Source organism: Syngnathus floridae, chromosome 10 (assembly GCF_059516105.1).
Source record: "Syngnathus floridae isolate MCC-2025c chromosome 10, RoL_Sflo_1.0, whole genome shotgun sequence".
NCBI classification, from domain to species: Eukaryota; Metazoa; Chordata; class Actinopteri; order Syngnathiformes; family Syngnathidae; genus Syngnathus; species Syngnathus floridae.
In genome coordinates, this window is record NC_142422.1 from 8,430,899 (window position 1) to 8,448,836 (window position 17,938).

The 17,938-nt window shown below is 38.8% G+C and overlaps 1 protein-coding gene across 3 annotated transcripts; it reads left to right on the forward strand.

Moving 5' to 3' along the window:
• Positions 1-731: 731 nt before the first annotated feature.
• Positions 732-17,559, forward strand: spire1b (spire-type actin nucleation factor 1b). Of its 3 annotated transcripts, none has more exons than XM_088387859.1 (17): positions 732-1,331; positions 2,074-2,102; positions 4,636-4,872; positions 4,960-5,085; positions 8,360-8,431; positions 8,691-8,855; positions 9,271-9,357; positions 9,542-9,671; positions 10,448-10,489; positions 13,240-13,403; positions 13,517-13,610; positions 13,726-13,868; positions 14,782-14,919; positions 15,148-15,218; positions 15,300-15,327; positions 15,575-15,846; positions 15,935-17,559. In XM_088387859.1, the coding sequence occupies exons 1-17, from the start codon at positions 986-988 to the stop codon at positions 16,188-16,190; spliced, it is 2,400 nt and encodes a 799-aa protein (XP_088243985.1). In that variant the 5' UTR covers positions 732-985; the 3' UTR covers positions 16,191-17,559. The 3 variants fall into 3 exon arrangements, with proteins under 3 accessions (XP_088243985.1, XP_088243984.1, XP_088243986.1); XM_088387858.1 differs by lacking the exon at positions 10,448-10,489 and adding an exon at positions 12,189-12,239; XM_088387860.1 differs by lacking the exon at positions 10,448-10,489.
• Positions 17,560-17,938: the final 379 nt, after the last annotated feature.

Consider the following 17,938-nt stretch of genomic DNA (forward strand, 5'->3'; position numbering starts at 1 on the left):
CAAGATCTCACACATTCAAACCCATCTTGTCTCGAGTCAGCAGTGCTAAACTCTCATTCACTGCAAACCAGGCCAAATTCAGGCCAGATTCAGGCTGGACTGACTTCTGTGTTCGGATTTTTCGTGCATTCTCTTTTCTGCATTTCCCCCACGTCCACACCAAAGGGAGCATACAATGAATGCTCATCACCTATATTTGAAGAATTTTTGGAGTTTGTAAGTTGTCTTTGTTTATTTTTTTGTTTGTTTGTTTTATGAACCCATCGATTGTGCCCCGCCTTTTATTACCTGGGATAGGCTCCATCTCACCCGTGACTCAGAAACGGCTGAAAAGTGTCTTTGTTCACCTGTCCATGGCATCATAAGCAAAATAATTTAATGCTCTTCCACTAGATGGCAGAAGATACAGTTAACCTGTGTATTCACCTGTTGCCATTAAAATTTTGTGTTCAACCAGAATGGATTTTACACAGATATTCTCTTAAATTTGTGTTCAAGAGTGGATTTCACACAGATTAAGTGCATTATTATTTCAGGATATTTTCTTTTTTGTGAGAATTTTGCTCTGGTAATTTTATTTTATTATATTATTAATTGGTTCAACAAAGGTTGGGAAGCAATGCGCTATAGCACTTTGAATATTGGACAGTTTTGATGATTCACGACAGTTAGAGAAAAACAATAAAGCAAGGCTGCGAGAGGGGGAGACGTCACGTGATAAGAGCCTGAGCTTTCCATGCAGTGATTTAAGTAACACACATGCACATTGAGCCATGAGAGGTGGCTGGCTTCAGCCGCACAGTGTCTCGTGACTGCTTCAGAGCCCTGAGCCGGTAAATAGAGGAAAAGCTATTCAACGCTTCCAGACTGCTGCCAAGGAGGATGTGAGTGAGCATCAATGCCTCCTCCTGGTTAGCTTCGCCTATCGGGCTGGGCCTGCTCTCTCCACCGGTTCTCCTCCATCCAGCGCTGAGAGAATGAAAGGATGGCCGAGCATGGGGGCGGTCTGGATGGAGGACTGACGGATGCTGCGACCAAGCTCGATGAACATCAGCACCACGTCGCAATGACTTCCATGGAGGACCCGCGATCGGATGATCTGTCTTTGGAGGAGATCCTCGGGCTTTACAGCCAACCCATCAACGAAGAGCAGGCTTGGGCCGTGTGTTACCAATGCTGTGTGTCGCTGATGAAGGAACAGCGGAGGAGGAGGAGATGCTCCGATGCTGCCGAGTTAACGTCGGCGGGGGCCACTGTAAGAATATCAGGACCGGGAGACGTTCAGATCGGAAAGGACGGATCTGTGAGATTGCAAAAACAAAGCTGTGAAGGTAAATATTTTGTCTCAACGGAGTGGTGTGCAGCTCGGCTCAATACCATAGCTGTGGTGGCCATATAGTTTAATGCCCGTAAATGTTATCCCAAATATCCCAAATGCACTGCCATCTGTGAGAAAATTGCACGTATGTAACTTGTCTGTTAATGTACAGCCATACAATTAAATAAAAAAGTGTCATGCTTAAATCAGAATGACCAATGACAAACAAAGGCGCATTCTCTCTCCTCCCATCTGGTGGTGGTCTTTTTTAAATTACTACAGTCGTACTAAGTGTTTGTTGAATTTCCACAGTTTATTTTTCACCCACATTTTCCTTTGCATGAAAAGTGCACTCATATCATGTGTTAAGAATCATGAGTTTTTTCAGCTTGTTCTGACGCTTCATATCAGGTCACAATGCTTAATGCAGCAGAGGCTTTACATGGAAAAAGCATGTGATTTAGAAACGAAGGCTCTTCTGATCAATAATTGTTTTATGACAAGGTGTCCAGAAGCAATAAGGAGTAAAGAAACACCTATTCTAGTACTACATACCAGTTTTATTACTGGTATTTTTAAGGCCGAGTTTCCCCAACTTTATTAAGCCAAGGTACATATTTTACAGAAAAAAAAAAGATTTACGTAAAAATCTTATGACAAACTAAAATGTCACACAAAGTGCAGACACAAACACGTGCTTTTCTATTCAGTTATTTGGTACTTAACATGTGACACATTTTCTTTTTATCCTACAGGTAAATACAATCCAAGCACGCAGATAGAGGTGAGTGGCTCACTTGTTTTATGTTTTAGTTACTGGAAATGAGCATGACTTGCTGTTGTCTGGTTTATTTGAAAACATTGTAGCTACAGGCAGAACTCTCAATCAAAGCAAAATGATAACTAAAATGTGACACAAAACATGGATTTCACTTTCCAACTACTTTTAGCTATGTGCATTTCAAGACAAAACTTTAAATTTAAATCTTAATTCTTTTATAATCTTTTTAATGACGCTGAGTGACTTCAAGTTACTCTAATTTGTATCTATAATCATATTATATACACAACAACTCCAAATTGGAAAAACAGCACATTGTGTCCACATGGCCTCAAAGAATGTGAACACGTCACGTAGTGAATGTCAGATGATGTTCTTTATCTTGTCTTCGAGGCAATTACACAAATTTTACTTCATTTCTACATTTGTTCACTAGCCAGTTTGCCAAATTAGTCTCAGATTAGACGAAAGGAGACTTTCTAGACCAATTGCATATTTTGTTTTCATCTAAACCAAGATTGGGGAAAGAAATTATATATGCATATGTTGGGGATTATTTTGAATTTCAAATAATTACAATATTTTGGGGATGTGGAAGGGCACTAAAGTAACCGGAGAAAAGACCAAGAAGCGAATAAACAATTGTCAAGTTCACCGAGCGGACATCTGTAGTGGAATGTCATGTCGTGTCGTGTGACTTTGGAGGATTCGCTGTACAAAATTAAAATTTTTCATTGATTTCTGTCTATTCATAAAGTTACACTGCCACTGTGATTGAATTCCTTTGGTCCCCACCAACAAAGGAAAATAAAATAAAATTTACAAATATCAGTTAATATGATTCCTGTGAAAGTAAAATAATGTGCTTCGAAATGACGGCTAAATTAATACAATATTATTCTCTTTCATCACGATTTGCTTTAAACTAATTCCACTGCCGATATAAACAGTTGAGATGAGGCTGTGGAATCTTTTGCAGGACAGAAGCAGAAAAGTCAAAATAATTGCTCCCTGTCAAACAACCTGTAATTCAGCCTTTTCAGTTGACTTCTTAGTGACAAACATGCTGTAATTTAAATCAATTTGGTGTGAGCCTTGCTTGTGATAATGGCCACAGCAACAGCTGCAAATTTCCTTTGGTTGCATATCTTCATCCTTAACCAAGTTATCTATTGTTTTTCCATCTTTCCTTAACTCCATTATTCCACTTGGCTGCTTGGAAGCCTAGGAAGCACTCACGGAGATTTTCAAATTGAGCGTAGTATGCTTGATTGACTAGTCATCATCTGTAAACCCCCTTAAAATTACACTCAGAATTGGAAGTTATTTGTCTTAAGACTTCAATATTTGCCATTAGAATACAACTTCATTTCAGATGCATTTTTTAAAAAAAGTGGTCCAAAGGAATGAAAATTATAGCCGAGCAATTACGATACGTGTTATACTGTTCTCCTGGCTTTCAATAAATGTCTCAAAAGTCCAAATTGGCTTTCCTTGTGCACATGTGTGAGCATCAACCTAACAATACACTGTAAAACCAATGATTGCTCCAAAAATATTGATATTGTGGAAGAGTGATATAGATAGTGAGCATGTGGTTTGCAACTTCCATCCCACCTTACAACGAGCCCACACAGTCCCACTGTCGCCCCCACTGATTTTGACCACTTGTTTATACCAGTTCTCGTTCTTTTCTCAGTGTTCAGGGAAGCAGATTAATTCCCTGCGTGATTTCTCACTTTCGTCTTTTATCCAGGTCTTGGGGTTGCTGGCTTTGTCAAGCATGATTCTCTAGTTCCACATTTAGGTTTTTACACTGCAAATAGTCAGTCCAAACGGAGAGCAACAAAGTCTTTAAAGCAAATGGATAAAAATGACAATTAAAGCTCTAGCTAAGATTATTTTTCCTATAAACAGCAGAAGTGCATTTAGCATTCTGGGTACTCTACCCATGCTTTTTATACCCTTGTAATATAACATGAGACTTTTTGAATGAGATTTTCATAGTTTTGAGCATGAAATATTATTAATTGAGATCAAAAGTGTCTCTATTGCCAATAATGAATAAACAAATATTTCAGGGGGTAAATAAAACACTGTTATAAAGAATTATGAAAATATTCAGAAAATATTTTTGTTATATTACACATACAGTATGCAGGTCTTTGTAATGAAATATAGAAGTTCGGAGTTAATACCAGTCAGTGGCATTTGGACCACGTGCATGTGATGTGACTCAGTAGAAGCTAACATTTTGATTTTACTATTTTTTTGGCATAGGCGGGGTTATTTTCATGAAAATATGCCCATTGCCCTAAAGGTTTGAGATGATACCAAAATAAAGAATTTAAGTGATTAAATTAGCATTGAGGGTAGCAGTCCTTTGACAATCATGCAGCTGAAAAATAGTCGAGTTTGAACAAAATGGACTGACACGTTGAGAAAGCAGTTTAACCAAAACAAAGTGTTTAGGTCACTGGACAGAGAAATACTGTTAGGATTCTAATAAGGTGTGGTGTTCTATGTGCATGTGCAGATGATAGAGTCTCTGGGCATCATGATCTACAAGGCTCTGGACTATGGGCTGAAAGAGAATGAAGAGAGGGAGCTCAGTCCTCCACTGGAGCAGCTCATTGACATGATGACCAACATAGCAGAAGCCGAAAGGGACGTCTGCCCTGATGAAGGTTACGAGGCAACTGAGGAAGAAGACGAGACAGATGACGCCCCTGACAATATTTCTAGTGTTCATGGCTATAGAGGTATCCTCAAGGTACTGTACGTAGATTTGCTTGCTATCCTTATTATATTTGGAGTGTGAAAACTTCAAGAATACCACTTTTTTTTTTTTTTCATATAGCTGTGTATGGATCATCTACCTAGTCAGTCGGACGCCCCTAGTCACTACCAAGCAGTATGTCGGGCTTTGTACACAGAGACGAGGGAATTACGGACTTTCTTGGACAAGATCAAGAGTGCCAAAGAGGTGAGTCGTCATTTCTATTATCCCCATCATAGTTATGGGTGTGGAAAAGTCCCGCCCATTCACAATAACCTTTCCAGATTATCACTGACCTTTACTTTTTCTCTGAAAGACTTAGTGAGGCAGGAGGTTTAGCGTAGTCGGCTTTCAGTACATGCCTCGTGGGTGCTTGGGACAACGGAAGCATTATGAAGCTACTAGTGCACATGGTGGAGGCTTCATAACTAAGGGCTCTATTTTCACAAACACCACGTGCGTAAATGCCGCCGTATGACAACAGCACTTGAGGACGTGTAGTTGCTCAGTCAGCATGGAGTCGATTTCCATTCAGTGAGTCAAGGTGTCAATGTGAATTTAATTTCTTTTTCCTCTCTACATCAACTGATCTTGACTAGCAGCCAGTCCCAGGTGCAGTCTACCTTTCGCTCAGTCAGCTTGGATAGCTTCCTTGAACAGGATAGGCAGTAGAAAATGGACGGATTGTCACACCGATGACTGTCAAACAAAAGGTTTACAAATGTCACACTACAATTATGGTCGTTAACAGATTGTTAAATTATACGTTATGTATTATTGGAGCTTCTCAGATTGTGTGGATGAACCAAATGAAGTATCTAGATGAGAGTAATATACTGTATTTTATTATATCTATTCTGTTTAATTTAAAAGCCATGGGATGGAAGAAGGCTTAAAGAGTAGCATAAAATAGGCATGCAAATGACATCGCCTCACAGAAATGTGGACAAGAGCATCAGCTGATACTTGAAGGCATCTGTGGTAATGCCTGTGGATAAATAAATAAATGGGCTTATTATGGCACATGCTTTATGAGTCATGCTATGACATCGCATACTCTTAGTCATACATCTTTATCTAATTCACTAATTCTTGTTTGTTGACTTGGTTTGGAACGAAACCCTCCTGTACACTGCATCCGGTACAGTAAAACAAGAAGCTTCTTGCTTTGATTTTTTTGATTCAATATGATAATACAATAAAGTGGATATTTTTACTAAATTTGACCCAATTAAGGCTCTCTGCAGCATCAAGGAGCAAGGATGTTTTCTTCATTGCTGTCTGTTAAAATAATGCTGCTATAATCTGATCTTTGTTGAATTCCCAGCAAGATGGGTTGTCTTCTATTACTAACTTTTTTTAATGAATGGGGTAAAGTGTTCAGACATTTCTAAATATATTCGATTGACTGTAACAAATGTCAAAATGCTTATGGTGTGGCCATAAACGATTGTAAATACAAATGACTAGCAATAAAAAGTAGTGTACCAAATTGTGATTCCCAATAGTCTGAGATAGCAGTGAAGTGTGGTGCTGATAAGACGTGCCATCTAGCTGACAGGCTGAAATGGGCCACAATGAAGACAATGAGGGTAACATGTCCTACATAGATGACAGTATCTGACATGCTGACACTCAGACAAAACTGCAGACTCACACTGACTTTCCAAAACGAATGTGCAGACGGGCAGCATTATGAATCACTTAGGCGCTCTGTGATGTCACTTCATAAAAAAATAGTATTTTATGTAAGTTATGGTTGTATGCAAGTTTTAATAGATGAAAAAAAATTACATTATTTTTCATAAAATATTGACTTTTACTTTTTCACACACTGATAGATTATTCCCATCTACAATGACATTATTTCTGTCACCATTTTATTCAATGACAAGTCATTTCAGATTATTCTACAAATGCTACTTATCTGTTGTTGGAATTTTTGATAAGACTGGAAATTTGAACTGTGGGCAACAAAAGTGAGGTTGACAGCGGAATTATTTCCTCAATGTATTTTAAATTCCCCCTTGATCACTGTTAGCATGTTACCATGACAACGACCCCATGTTTTTCTACTGTTTATTCATCTCTTAACATCACGTGAAGACTTTGCCTCTTGGGCTGCAATGGTTTGAAATTGCCATTTCCTGTTGTGTACTGAGTGAGCAAGTGAGTGAGTGAATGAGTGAGGGTGCGAGCGCGCATGCGTGCATGTGTATCCACCTCAGGGTTTCGTCCACTTCTGTGCTTCTAAAACTGCCCTTTCAGTGTGCATAATACGCACATGTGAATGAATAGAGGGAATTTGTTCGGTTACATAACAGTTAAAAAAAAAGGAAGGGAAAAGAGGATTCTTATTAATGGCGAGAGAAAAAAAAGAAAAAAGCAAACAGAACAAATGAATGTCACTAAGTTGTTATATCATAAATATTTTCTGTACTTCTATTTTATTTAGCTGCAAATAATTACATTGTTTATTCCAATGGCCTTGTTCATTACATTACATTAATATAAATTAGATATACTTCCACTTTCATTCATTCATTTACTTATTCGATTATGACAATGTACATTGATCAATACGTCAATATAAATATGCCAGAGTTGCACAGGCTATAAATCATATTCATGGGGAAAAAGGTTTGGAAACAATTGATCTTGTTCACCACAAAAGCTGGCATTCGAACATAGATGTGTAGACCTTTTATATCCACTGTTTCCCATAGCGACCCATCACACGTGGATGCTGGCGTGATTTGGTTCACATTGTTCACATGTCATTTGAGAGGATCTGAATTACTTGTTAGATAATACACAGTATGTATACATCTGTGCTTCTGCAAATGAGGGAGATCAGCTGTGAGTCTCCCTCCCCCACACAGCATTGCCCTTATCTGAAAGATGGTGTTGTGACATTGTACAGGGGAGTTGTCTTTTTTCACAAACCACTACCAGCCGTTAATGCCAAGCAATGTCTGTTGTCTCTTTGTATGTCTCTTGCGGACATTTGCACAAAGGCCGCTAATCAACATTGAAGCAGAGAACAAGAAATATTAAAGGGGATTTTTTTTAGGTTTTTTTGGTGTTTGTTTTTGGTGTGTGTGTGTGTGTGTGTGTGTGTGTGTGTGTGTGTGTGTGTGTGCGTGCGTGTGCGTGTGCGTGTGCATGTGTGTATGCACTTGCGTGTACATATGTGTGTGCATGTGTGTTTGTGTGTGTTCCCATGTGTATTTTATAAAAATACCTCAAGAATCAAGAATTACGAAACACTTAACACACTCTTTTTCTTGGTTTGCTGAAATTTGACCGTTATCATAGCGCAGCTTTTATTTTAAATTCAACACTCAATGCACATCCGTTGCTCTCCTCACTACTTGCGAAACATAATAGTTCTTAGAAACAGTCAGCGAGGTGGAGAACAACTTAAATGTCGAATCGAAATTTAGAATTCACTAACTCAGCCTTCTCTATTCTCTAACAGAATCTTCGTAAGATGGAAGAGTCTGCAGAAGATCCCAAAAGAGACCTGGATGACTTAGAAAATGCTGATTGGGTAACATACAAACTATCATTGATCTCAATTGATCAACTGAACATGCCTAAACTCAATTCTTGATGCTAAAGTGTCATAATAAAAACCAATCCAATCAAACCAAGACATGCCATCATCATCTACGTGTAACTTCATTTATAGCAATGACATTTAACTACCCAAACGCATTATCCAGATGACCAAACAAATTATCTTTCAAAAGCTCGTGCTATATTTTATGTGTGCCTCCATGCTTCCTATGTCCTTTACCTCCTGTCAGGCTCGATTCTGGGTTCAGGTGATGAGAGACCTTCGAGACGGAGTCAAGCTAAAAAAGGTGCAAGAGCGTCAGTACAACCCACTGCCCACTGAGTACCAGCTTACTCCCTACGAAATGCTCATGGATGATATCAGGTCCAAACGCTACAAATTGCGCAAAGTCATGGTTAGTGCCTAATATGGAACTGTATATAATGCTGAATGCTTTTTTTGTTGTTCTATTTATTTACCTCAAAAGCAGAATAGTTGCACTATTATCATTTGTAGACATGTATGATACCATTTAGTACATTTTGAAAGCCTTCACAAGTAAAACTGTTGTATTTGTTAATCCAAAATACTTGGTGACTTCAGTTCAGTCACCTGAGCTAATCTTTTCTGGCTACTGGTTCCACTTGAGCTGAAGTAAACTGAACAGCGTCTGAGTTCACGGACAAGTGGATAGAGACCACCTCCACCAAGTTTTGCATGATGGCATTCACACTTGACCGAATGAACTGCAATGACGTTTGTTGTTTCAACTGCTTTTCGAAATTAATTTCAGTATTTGTATTCATCTTTATGATTGTGTGTTGTTTCAGGTGAATGGAGACATTCCGCCCAGGATTAAGAAGAGTGCTCATGAAGCCATACTGGAGTTCATTAGATCCAGACCACCCCTTAACCCCGTAAGTGGAACTAAATTCTTCCGTCTGCTAATCACAATTGTGAAATTGTAATCAATGAGTACTAATGTACAGAAAAATTAAGTGCCAATCTTGGCAATCTCTCACATCACACTAGTTTTTTGTAGTCCATTCTTAAGCATCCCAATATAAATATTTTTCTGTTAATTGCGACATTGTTTGGAAGGTGTCTGCACGTAAACTGAAGCCGCCAACTCAGCCTCCTCCAACCCTGCATGAGAGGATCCTAGAGGGGATTAAATCTGAGCGGAAACTTCGACCTGTGACTCCAGATATGGTTCGCAGGGGACGGATGGGTAAGACTATGAACACTTCATTATATCAATATCGCAATTATCTCTTTTGATTCAGTATCAATACACCAACATCAACTATTGTTTCTACTATTTTTTTAACCGAGTTCTATTTTGAGTAAAAACACTAAGCATAAAATTTCCTTTTGTTAGTTACAGTAAACATTCTGAATGTATCTGTGTATAGTATTTGTTATTGTTGGCAAAAAATTACAATCATTTCATATTGCAAGTTACTCTGCAAATCCCACTCCTCATAGATGGCAGAAACATTTCCTAATCAAGTTCTACTTTTGTCTTAGATGTCAAACATCACTTACACATACAGTACGTAACTTAATGTGACATGTAGATCTTTCACATACTAACTGTTCTAATTACTTACTAAGCCCAAATTCATTCTGACTACTGATCAAGAGTTTTGTCTCAAATGTAACAATGCTATTGTTGATTTCCTTCTCTGCTCTTCTCTTTGCTAATGGTACTGAAACCTTCATATTTGCTATCACCTGTGATTCCTAACAATATAGCTTGAAAGATAGTGAGCGTAAACTGTAATACTCCTGAATGCTATACAAACTACAATAGTCTTTACTGCTAATTGCTTTTGAATTTCAAAAGTCCAAGTTTTGTCCTGCACTTGAAACACAAAAATAGGCATGCTAATGTCCAGAATGTCTTTCTCCATGCAATAGAAGTGTACTATGGAAAATAACACTCTGCCTCAAATAACCTCCTAATCAAAGTGACTGTCACATGCCATGCATTTCTCGTTGCAGTAATTCGGCCACTTAGCATGTCTTTCAGTTTTGATGCGTCAGGTAACGTCCCTCCTGCTGCCTCCTTGGCTTTTTAATTTATTTAATTCTCCTCTCGTCATTCGCTATGGCTGCTCATCCTCCTCTGCCTCCACATGATCATAATACCCACACACACACACACACACACACACAAACACACACACACATGTTTTTTTTCACGTACTGCATTCATGTTCCATGCTTTCGTAGTTGGTGAAGGTTGGCTGATATGTGTAGTTGTACAATGTGCTGATGTGGGACACTGTTCAGGAGGAGCCAATCTGAGTTGTATAAAAAAAATGCAATTGAACAATTACCGAAATATTCATTAACCTAAACGTCAAAAGCAAAGATGTCAATATTTTGTGAAAACTGATTTGGAAGGCATTGTTGCACTCAAATGAACAATTATTTCCAAGGAATTGTTCTTATGTACTTCAGCGAAGCCTCTATTAGCATTGATATAGTGTACAGTAATAACTTTGTTTCATACCAGAATCTTTATTTAATGTTATGTGAGGTATTGGACCTAATTACAGTGGAAGCAAAGCCGGAGTGCAAAACGAAAGTAAAAAAGAAAACAAGACCCTTTGCAATCATTATCCCAAATAGTCCAAAAAGTAGATATTACTGGTAAAGAGATTGTCATTGCTGGTGTACGTAGTACAAAACGGTCTTTTGTGGTTACTGGTGACCATGCAGAGTTTAATACACATGCCAATGGAGCAACATGCATGATGATTCAGTTTCTCCCTGCGTAACTACTTTAAACAGCCAATGAACCGCTAAGGCCCATGTTGCTCTTACTGAAGCCAGTGTCTCTCATCTCATCCACACAAACTTTACTATCACGCTCAATCATTCATGCTGTGGAATTACCCTATATGTGTGCTCCACCAGTTGTAGTACTAAATGTAGTACCAAATGTAGATTCAAATAGAATTGAAGCTCATTGTTTCGTCCTTGAGTCATACCAAGAGCTTGAGATACATATCGAATCGTGTTTTATTGGACAGATGAACACCACTACTGGATAGAAGACAATTGCTTCATATGGATAGAGCATCACTTTCTGATCTTTGACCAATTGAACCAATGACAAGAAAAAGAGAAAATAATTATCCTGAAGTAAAGGAGAATGGCTTGTTTCCATGGTCACCTTGACACCATTATCATGATTGAACAGCTGGAAAAGAAACATGACACTGAAACCATAATTGATCTCAGTGAGATCAGAGGCACCACCAGACATTGTTACTAGGTACTTTAAAACCTCAACCTTCATGAGTCCATTTGCTACACTGCCAAAACCATCCATCCATCCATCTATTCACTTTCTACCACTTACTCTGTTCAGGGTCACATTGGAGCCTATCCAAGCTGTCTTTGGGAAGGGGCAGGCTGGGTGCATCCTGGACTGCTTGCCAATCAGTCAGGCTGCTGCTAAAACTACCACTTGATGGTTATTAGAGAATTAAAATGTTTTTTATAGCAACAGGATATCACACCAAGTGAGGATGAGTTTCAAAATCTTGGCAGTCTATGGCTTCTAATAGGGCGAACACTACGCACTGCATGGCACTGCATTGTAAAGCTGCAGAGTAAATTAATGCAGAAAAACAATTTACTCAATTCTTGAATTTCTTAAATGAGAATAGACTTGTGACATAAGTGAGAAGGTGTATGTAGCTTTCCTAATGAAGTAGGTATTCCCTTTTAGGTTTTGGGAAAACTCGAAGTATGCCACAGGATTTGTTCCGTACAGGACGAGGTAAAGTATGAGCTATGCGCTTGAAGTTTTTTTTTTCTAAACCTAACCCAACGGTCTTGTCTGTCCACCTGCCTGGCTGTCAACTAATATGTTATCGAATCAAATATTCTGTGAAAACTGGACAAATCACCGTGAAGTGCACAATGTATCGCAATATTCAGTTTAAGTTGGAATCTTGCAGCGTAAAAATATCTCTTGAAGATGAGGAGCTCATATGGATGATGCCTTTCCCCCCCTCAAACAGGAGAAATATCAGCTGTGGCTTTTCATTTCCCCTCTCGCACTGCTTTCACACTGACTCCATCCTTTTTTCTCAATCCTCTTTGCAAATAGTTTTTGCAACAGTTTCAGAGTCCATGAAACCTTAACTCAGAACAATTTCGAAGGTGATTTATTCCTCTGCTTCTCCATCCATCCATCCATCCATCCATCCATCCGTCCGTCCGTCCGTCCGTCCGTCCGTCCGTCCGTCCGTCCGTCCGTCCATCCATCCATCCATCCATCCATCCATCCATCCATCCATCCATCCATCCATCCATCCATCCATCCATGTATATCAACTTTGAGTTACAATATGTACATTGTTTTGCACAGCCAAATGAGTATTTATTTATCAGTGCCCTTCGGCTTTTAGATTTTTTTCTCGTCTTAAATCCTTAGGAAAGTCTGGAGCCTGAGGTCTGAATATTTCATGAAAGATGCCTCTTTGCTTTGTGTTTAACACCAGCTTCCTGCAATCCTTCACACTCTGACCAACCTAATTCAGCCATTCCTCCCCTCTCTCGCTTCAAAAGGATCTCCAAATATTATTTTCTATTCTAAGAATTCTTGCACTGTTTGACTTACTCTCATTCGTAATGAAATTAGGAAAAGACAAGCAGATTAGATTTGGAATCACAAAGACAATGACTGCAAGAACTCCTAAGAGAAAATGTTTTGAGATCCATTACTATTTGTCTGGATATTTTAATGACAGTCATTTTTGTGTGGCTCTATGCAGATGAATTTAGTCCACGCATGGGCAGGAGGACCTCCAGCACTATGTCTCTGACTATTGAACCGGCATCTCCCAAAGCAGAACCCTCTGGGTCTCAGTCTGTACCTCAAAGGAAGAAGCTTCTGAAGGCTCCGAGCCTTGCCGAACTCGACACCTCTGACTCTGATGTCAGTGAGGGATTGTGTTGTTTTTTTGTGTAATTTTATTCCAAAAAGCATCTGATGTCTGCTGAGCAGATTTCTTCATGTGTTCTTGTGTATTCTTTTTATTTATTTATTAGGAGGAGTTTTCTGGGCACAGAACAGCAAGCACTTCAAGTGTTGCAACATCTCTAATGGATGACACATCTCCAGAGTCAGCACTGGGAAAAAAGAGTGAGTTCTGAATTAATATTCACCTCATCAATAGTAATCCAGTCTCATGCTGATAGTATAAATTATATTTTCATGAAACCCAAGTAGTTAAATGTGTTTGTATCGCAAATGCCAGCTCCACCAATGTTCCTGCCCATTTCATCCACACCACAACCAGAGAGGCGCCAGACACCCCAGAGGAGACACTCGATCGAGAAGGAAACGCCGACCAATGTCCGACTATTTCAGCCGCCATCGAAACACAATTCAAAGTCTCTGGTGAGTCTACTATTAACAGTGTATGAGGTTGAACTAAAAAGGGCCCCTATTTTCATAAACAGGCGCACGTGCCCTCAACATCTAATCTTTTTTTACTGGGGAAAGTTAGAGTTTGGGAATTTAGCAGACCTCGCTGTGCCTTGCTAGGATATCGCCTCCAAATGCTCCTGACAAAGTAGTGACGGAAAGAAGATTAGACTTTAGACTTAGTGAGAGCAAGTCTAACTTGTGGCGCAGGTGATATAATGCAATTTGATCCACGTGTAGGAAGACAGATTCTACGGTCGGCTGATACGTTTGTTGAAATTAATTCATTTAATTAATTATTGTTATTATTATGCATTTTTTATTATATATATTATTCATAAAATGTATTGAGCCTCGTCACGGATTTTGTATTAGAAAAGAAATCTTACCGCAAAAACAAAATTTAAAAAAACTGGACATCACATCACATAGTAATTCCAGTCTAGGGAAAGAGCATGTATCGTAATTGTTCTGGCTGTCTGTACTTTGCTGGAATAGACAGAAGAAGAAAGATACATTTTTATGTAGTAAATCGTTAATTTTCAGATGAATTTCCCACGGCATGGCGCGGCCAGTGGTATAAGGATATGCCATCTAATTTCTCTGTGTTCCATGAATACTTTTTCTAGACTATGGTGTATCGAGCGTATTAGTACATTTAGTACATTCTTGAAGAAACGCCAATCTTTGGCCATTTTTAAGCAGAGTTTGGACTGCTATAAGCTGTGCGATACTAATTAAGAAGAGTGCTTTTATTTAGTTTTGTGTTGCTTGACAGCACTAAAAGTTGCCAGGGACACTAATTGCTGAGTTTCTGTGTGTGCTGACAGCACTAAAAGTTGCCAGGGACACTAATTGCTGAGTTTCTGTGTGTGCATGTATGCAGGAAGAGTTTTGTTTCCCGGTAGAGTGCCTGTCTCTGACAGTGGAGGAAGTGATGCACATCAGACAGGTGTTGGTAAAAGCAGAACTGGAGAAATTTCAGCAGTATAAAGAAGTCTACACCGCAATGAAGAGGGGAAAGGTACGCTTTGATATGTTATTTCCAAAAGTAAGCTATACATGCTTTTATGTTTCAATAATACTGTAATAAGAATGCAACAGTTTTCTTGGCTATACTAGCACTGTATGACATCAGAGAAGCAGTTAATTGAAGAATATTTTTTTATTATTAGTAGTGCATTCGATTTTGTAAAAAAAAAAAAAAAAAAAGTTTGGGATTTCTAGTATAACTGTTTTGTTTTCATTGCAGCTTTGCTTCTGCTGCCGGACCAAAAGATTTTCCTTTTTCACCTGGTCCTACATCTGCCAGTTTTGCAAAAAGTAAAACACCACCCACTTAAAAAAGATTCACATAAAAAAAGAACATCTCACATTCATTCATTGCTTTTCTTTTCTTTACAGGCCTGTGTGTTCACAGTGTTGCAAAAAGGTGACTTCTTATTTTTAGTCTCTTTATTATTTTAATAATTATATATTATTAATAAAGTAAGGTGGATTGTGTGAAACTAAAATTTAAAATGTCAGAATCAAACTGTAAATAGTGTGCTAAGATTCTTGTAGAACTCCCTTATCTTTTCATTTTTTTCAGAAACAGTATTACTGTAAGTTTTGCTTTGAAATAAAAACATAATCTTCTTTAGATGATTACAACTCTATTTGTAATTGTTTTCTGACAGATGAGATTGCCATCCAAACCTTATTCCAGTCTTCCCATCTACTCCATCGGGTCTACTAACACTCAACCCAAGGAGGGGATAAGTGGCATGACTTCTGAAGGACAAGGACTTGGTGTGGGTGCAGACCCGATGACTTCAGCTGTGGACGGAGCATCAGCAGCTACCACATCCAAATCAGAAGCCAAAAGAGCTGGAAAAGCTTCTGGGGCAACCAAACCTGGCAAGTCCTCCAGCGGCCACAGACGACCGAGCATCCACAAGACAATGTCCAAGTAAGTCATTTGAACTGAATAGCAAATGTTCATCCTCCTCCTTCTTAATAGTTGATACAGTATAAGAGAGTGTTTCTTTTGCGTTCAGGCTATCCAAGCACGGCTCTTTAAAGTCTCACGAAGCTCTTGAGCTTCCATCAGAGCTGACTGAAGACTGGGCCACCATGGAGGTTTGTGTTGACTGCAAGAAGTTCATCACTGACATCATTGCCTCCAGCAAACACAGCCTGTCACTTGCTACCAAAAGAGCTCGCTTAAAACGCAAGACACAGTCCTTGTACATGTCCTCGCCGAAAGGAAGGGAGGACTACCGGCCGTCTGAGCGAACCATCAACGAGATCTAGACTATCTCCATCTGTCCCTCTGGCTGTTTCCAACTACAGTCATAAATAATAAAACTGTGGCCAGTGGGGATTTTCTTGCTGTGCCCCCGTTATTGTGTACAGCTTCTCCATATGGCTGTCTACTGTACAGCTGCAGTCATTTTCATTATATTATGGATAACCCTTTAATTTGCGCTCCATGAGGAATGAGGACAACAATCACACTGACGTTTGTCAAAGTGAAAAACTGTCCTCCTCTCAGTCGGGTGGTCTACCCCAGCTCACACTTGAATAAGCACAAGAAGAAGAAACTCTGGGCAACTTCAAGTAAGAGAGATTCTAACATTGAAAGATTACATTTTGTATGAGTTTCAATTTACTTTTGCATTCATTTGTCTGTATACCACATTATACTTTTTGGGGATGGTTGCTCCTCCGCCAAGTATCACGAGAAGAATATTAACCTGATTCAGTACTGTATTCAAAGTTGCTTTTTACATTCATTCATTCCCTAAAACATATTTTTGTGCAGGTACTGTGCCATAAGATGACCCTGTATGTTCTACATTTGGAAAAAAAAAAAAAAACACACCAAAATACATCCTTGAAAACTAATTTCTATAGCTGAGTTGTCTGATAAAGCAACACCCAGAAGTGTCTTCATCTGAACTTTGTTTAATTGTGCATTTCACATTGAAAACACATCTGTTATGTATCAAACTAATCTGAGAAAGCACAAATAAAATGATGTAGCTACAACACAAGCAAGCAGGTTATATTTGACAAGTTTTAAGATTATCCTTCTTGTGCACATACAGACACAATTACCACCAATATAACTTCATACTTGCCTTTCAATCATTTATTTCAAATATCTGCTTACTCTGCATTTTTATATCTGACAGTTCCAAATGTTGCTGCTCTTACTGGGCACTAGCAATACATAATCTACATTAAGTTTGCTTTATTTTTTTAACTTGTACGTCAGGCAAAATGCCTGATAATCCTGTTTTGTACAGATGCTTAGTTTCAGTTACGGAGTGGGGACAATATTGTAACAAATACAATAAATCTTGATGTAATGCCTTCAATAATGTTCCTTTGCCATCCAGAAAGTGGTTGGCTGAAAATAAATGATGTGTGATTCTATTTTTGGATTTTCTGCCTTAAAAGATGTCTTATACGATCAAGCTAGTATACTGACAGCCATTTGGTGTAAGTTCTTGTCAGATGATTTGCTGGCTCACTTGGGAAGTCCTCAGTAGAAGCATCACAGTCTGACAGCATCATGCATGAACAGTGTCGCTTGTATCGTCAGTGTATTACCATCAAGCTCGAGCTCCCTGACCAGAGTGCTACAAGTGATCAAAAATAAACGAATGCAATACTATACTTTTTCCCTTCTCTTTTATCAATTTCAAAATAGGTAATATAATCAGTCCAAAAGATATTTGGTCTTCTCAGGGCCCCAAAAATGATGCCGGCCGCCCCAATAGAACCCGACCTTGAGGTCATTTTATTGGATACTGCATTTTCCTAATTGAGTCTGGACCATTTAAAAAACATGACCTATGGGGTTGATTTCCCATTTTTGAGTGTTAAGTGTGTGTTGTGTGTGTGAGTGTTCGAATGTGCGCTTCTTGATTAGACCTTGCAAACGCGTTTGTTACTGCCACACTTACACACAATAAATATACTGTGCGGTGTTCCTCCTTCTTCGGCGTTATTAATATGCACGTCATATTTTTAATGCGTTTGAATTTCAGTCT

Excerpts from the sequence above, each read along its gene's own strand:
- spire1b (XM_088387858.1), top strand. The coding sequence starts at position 986 with ATGGCCGAGCATGGGGGCGGTCTGGATGGAGGACTGACGGATGCTGCG. Across the intron at positions 13,404-13,516 it reads TCGACACCTCTGACTCTGAT|GAGGAGTTTTCTGGGCACAG; the intron begins GTCAGTGAGGGA and ends TTTATTTATTAG. Across the intron at positions 13,869-14,781 it reads AACACAATTCAAAGTCTCTG|GAAGAGTTTTGTTTCCCGGT; the intron begins GTGAGTCTACTA and ends GCATGTATGCAG.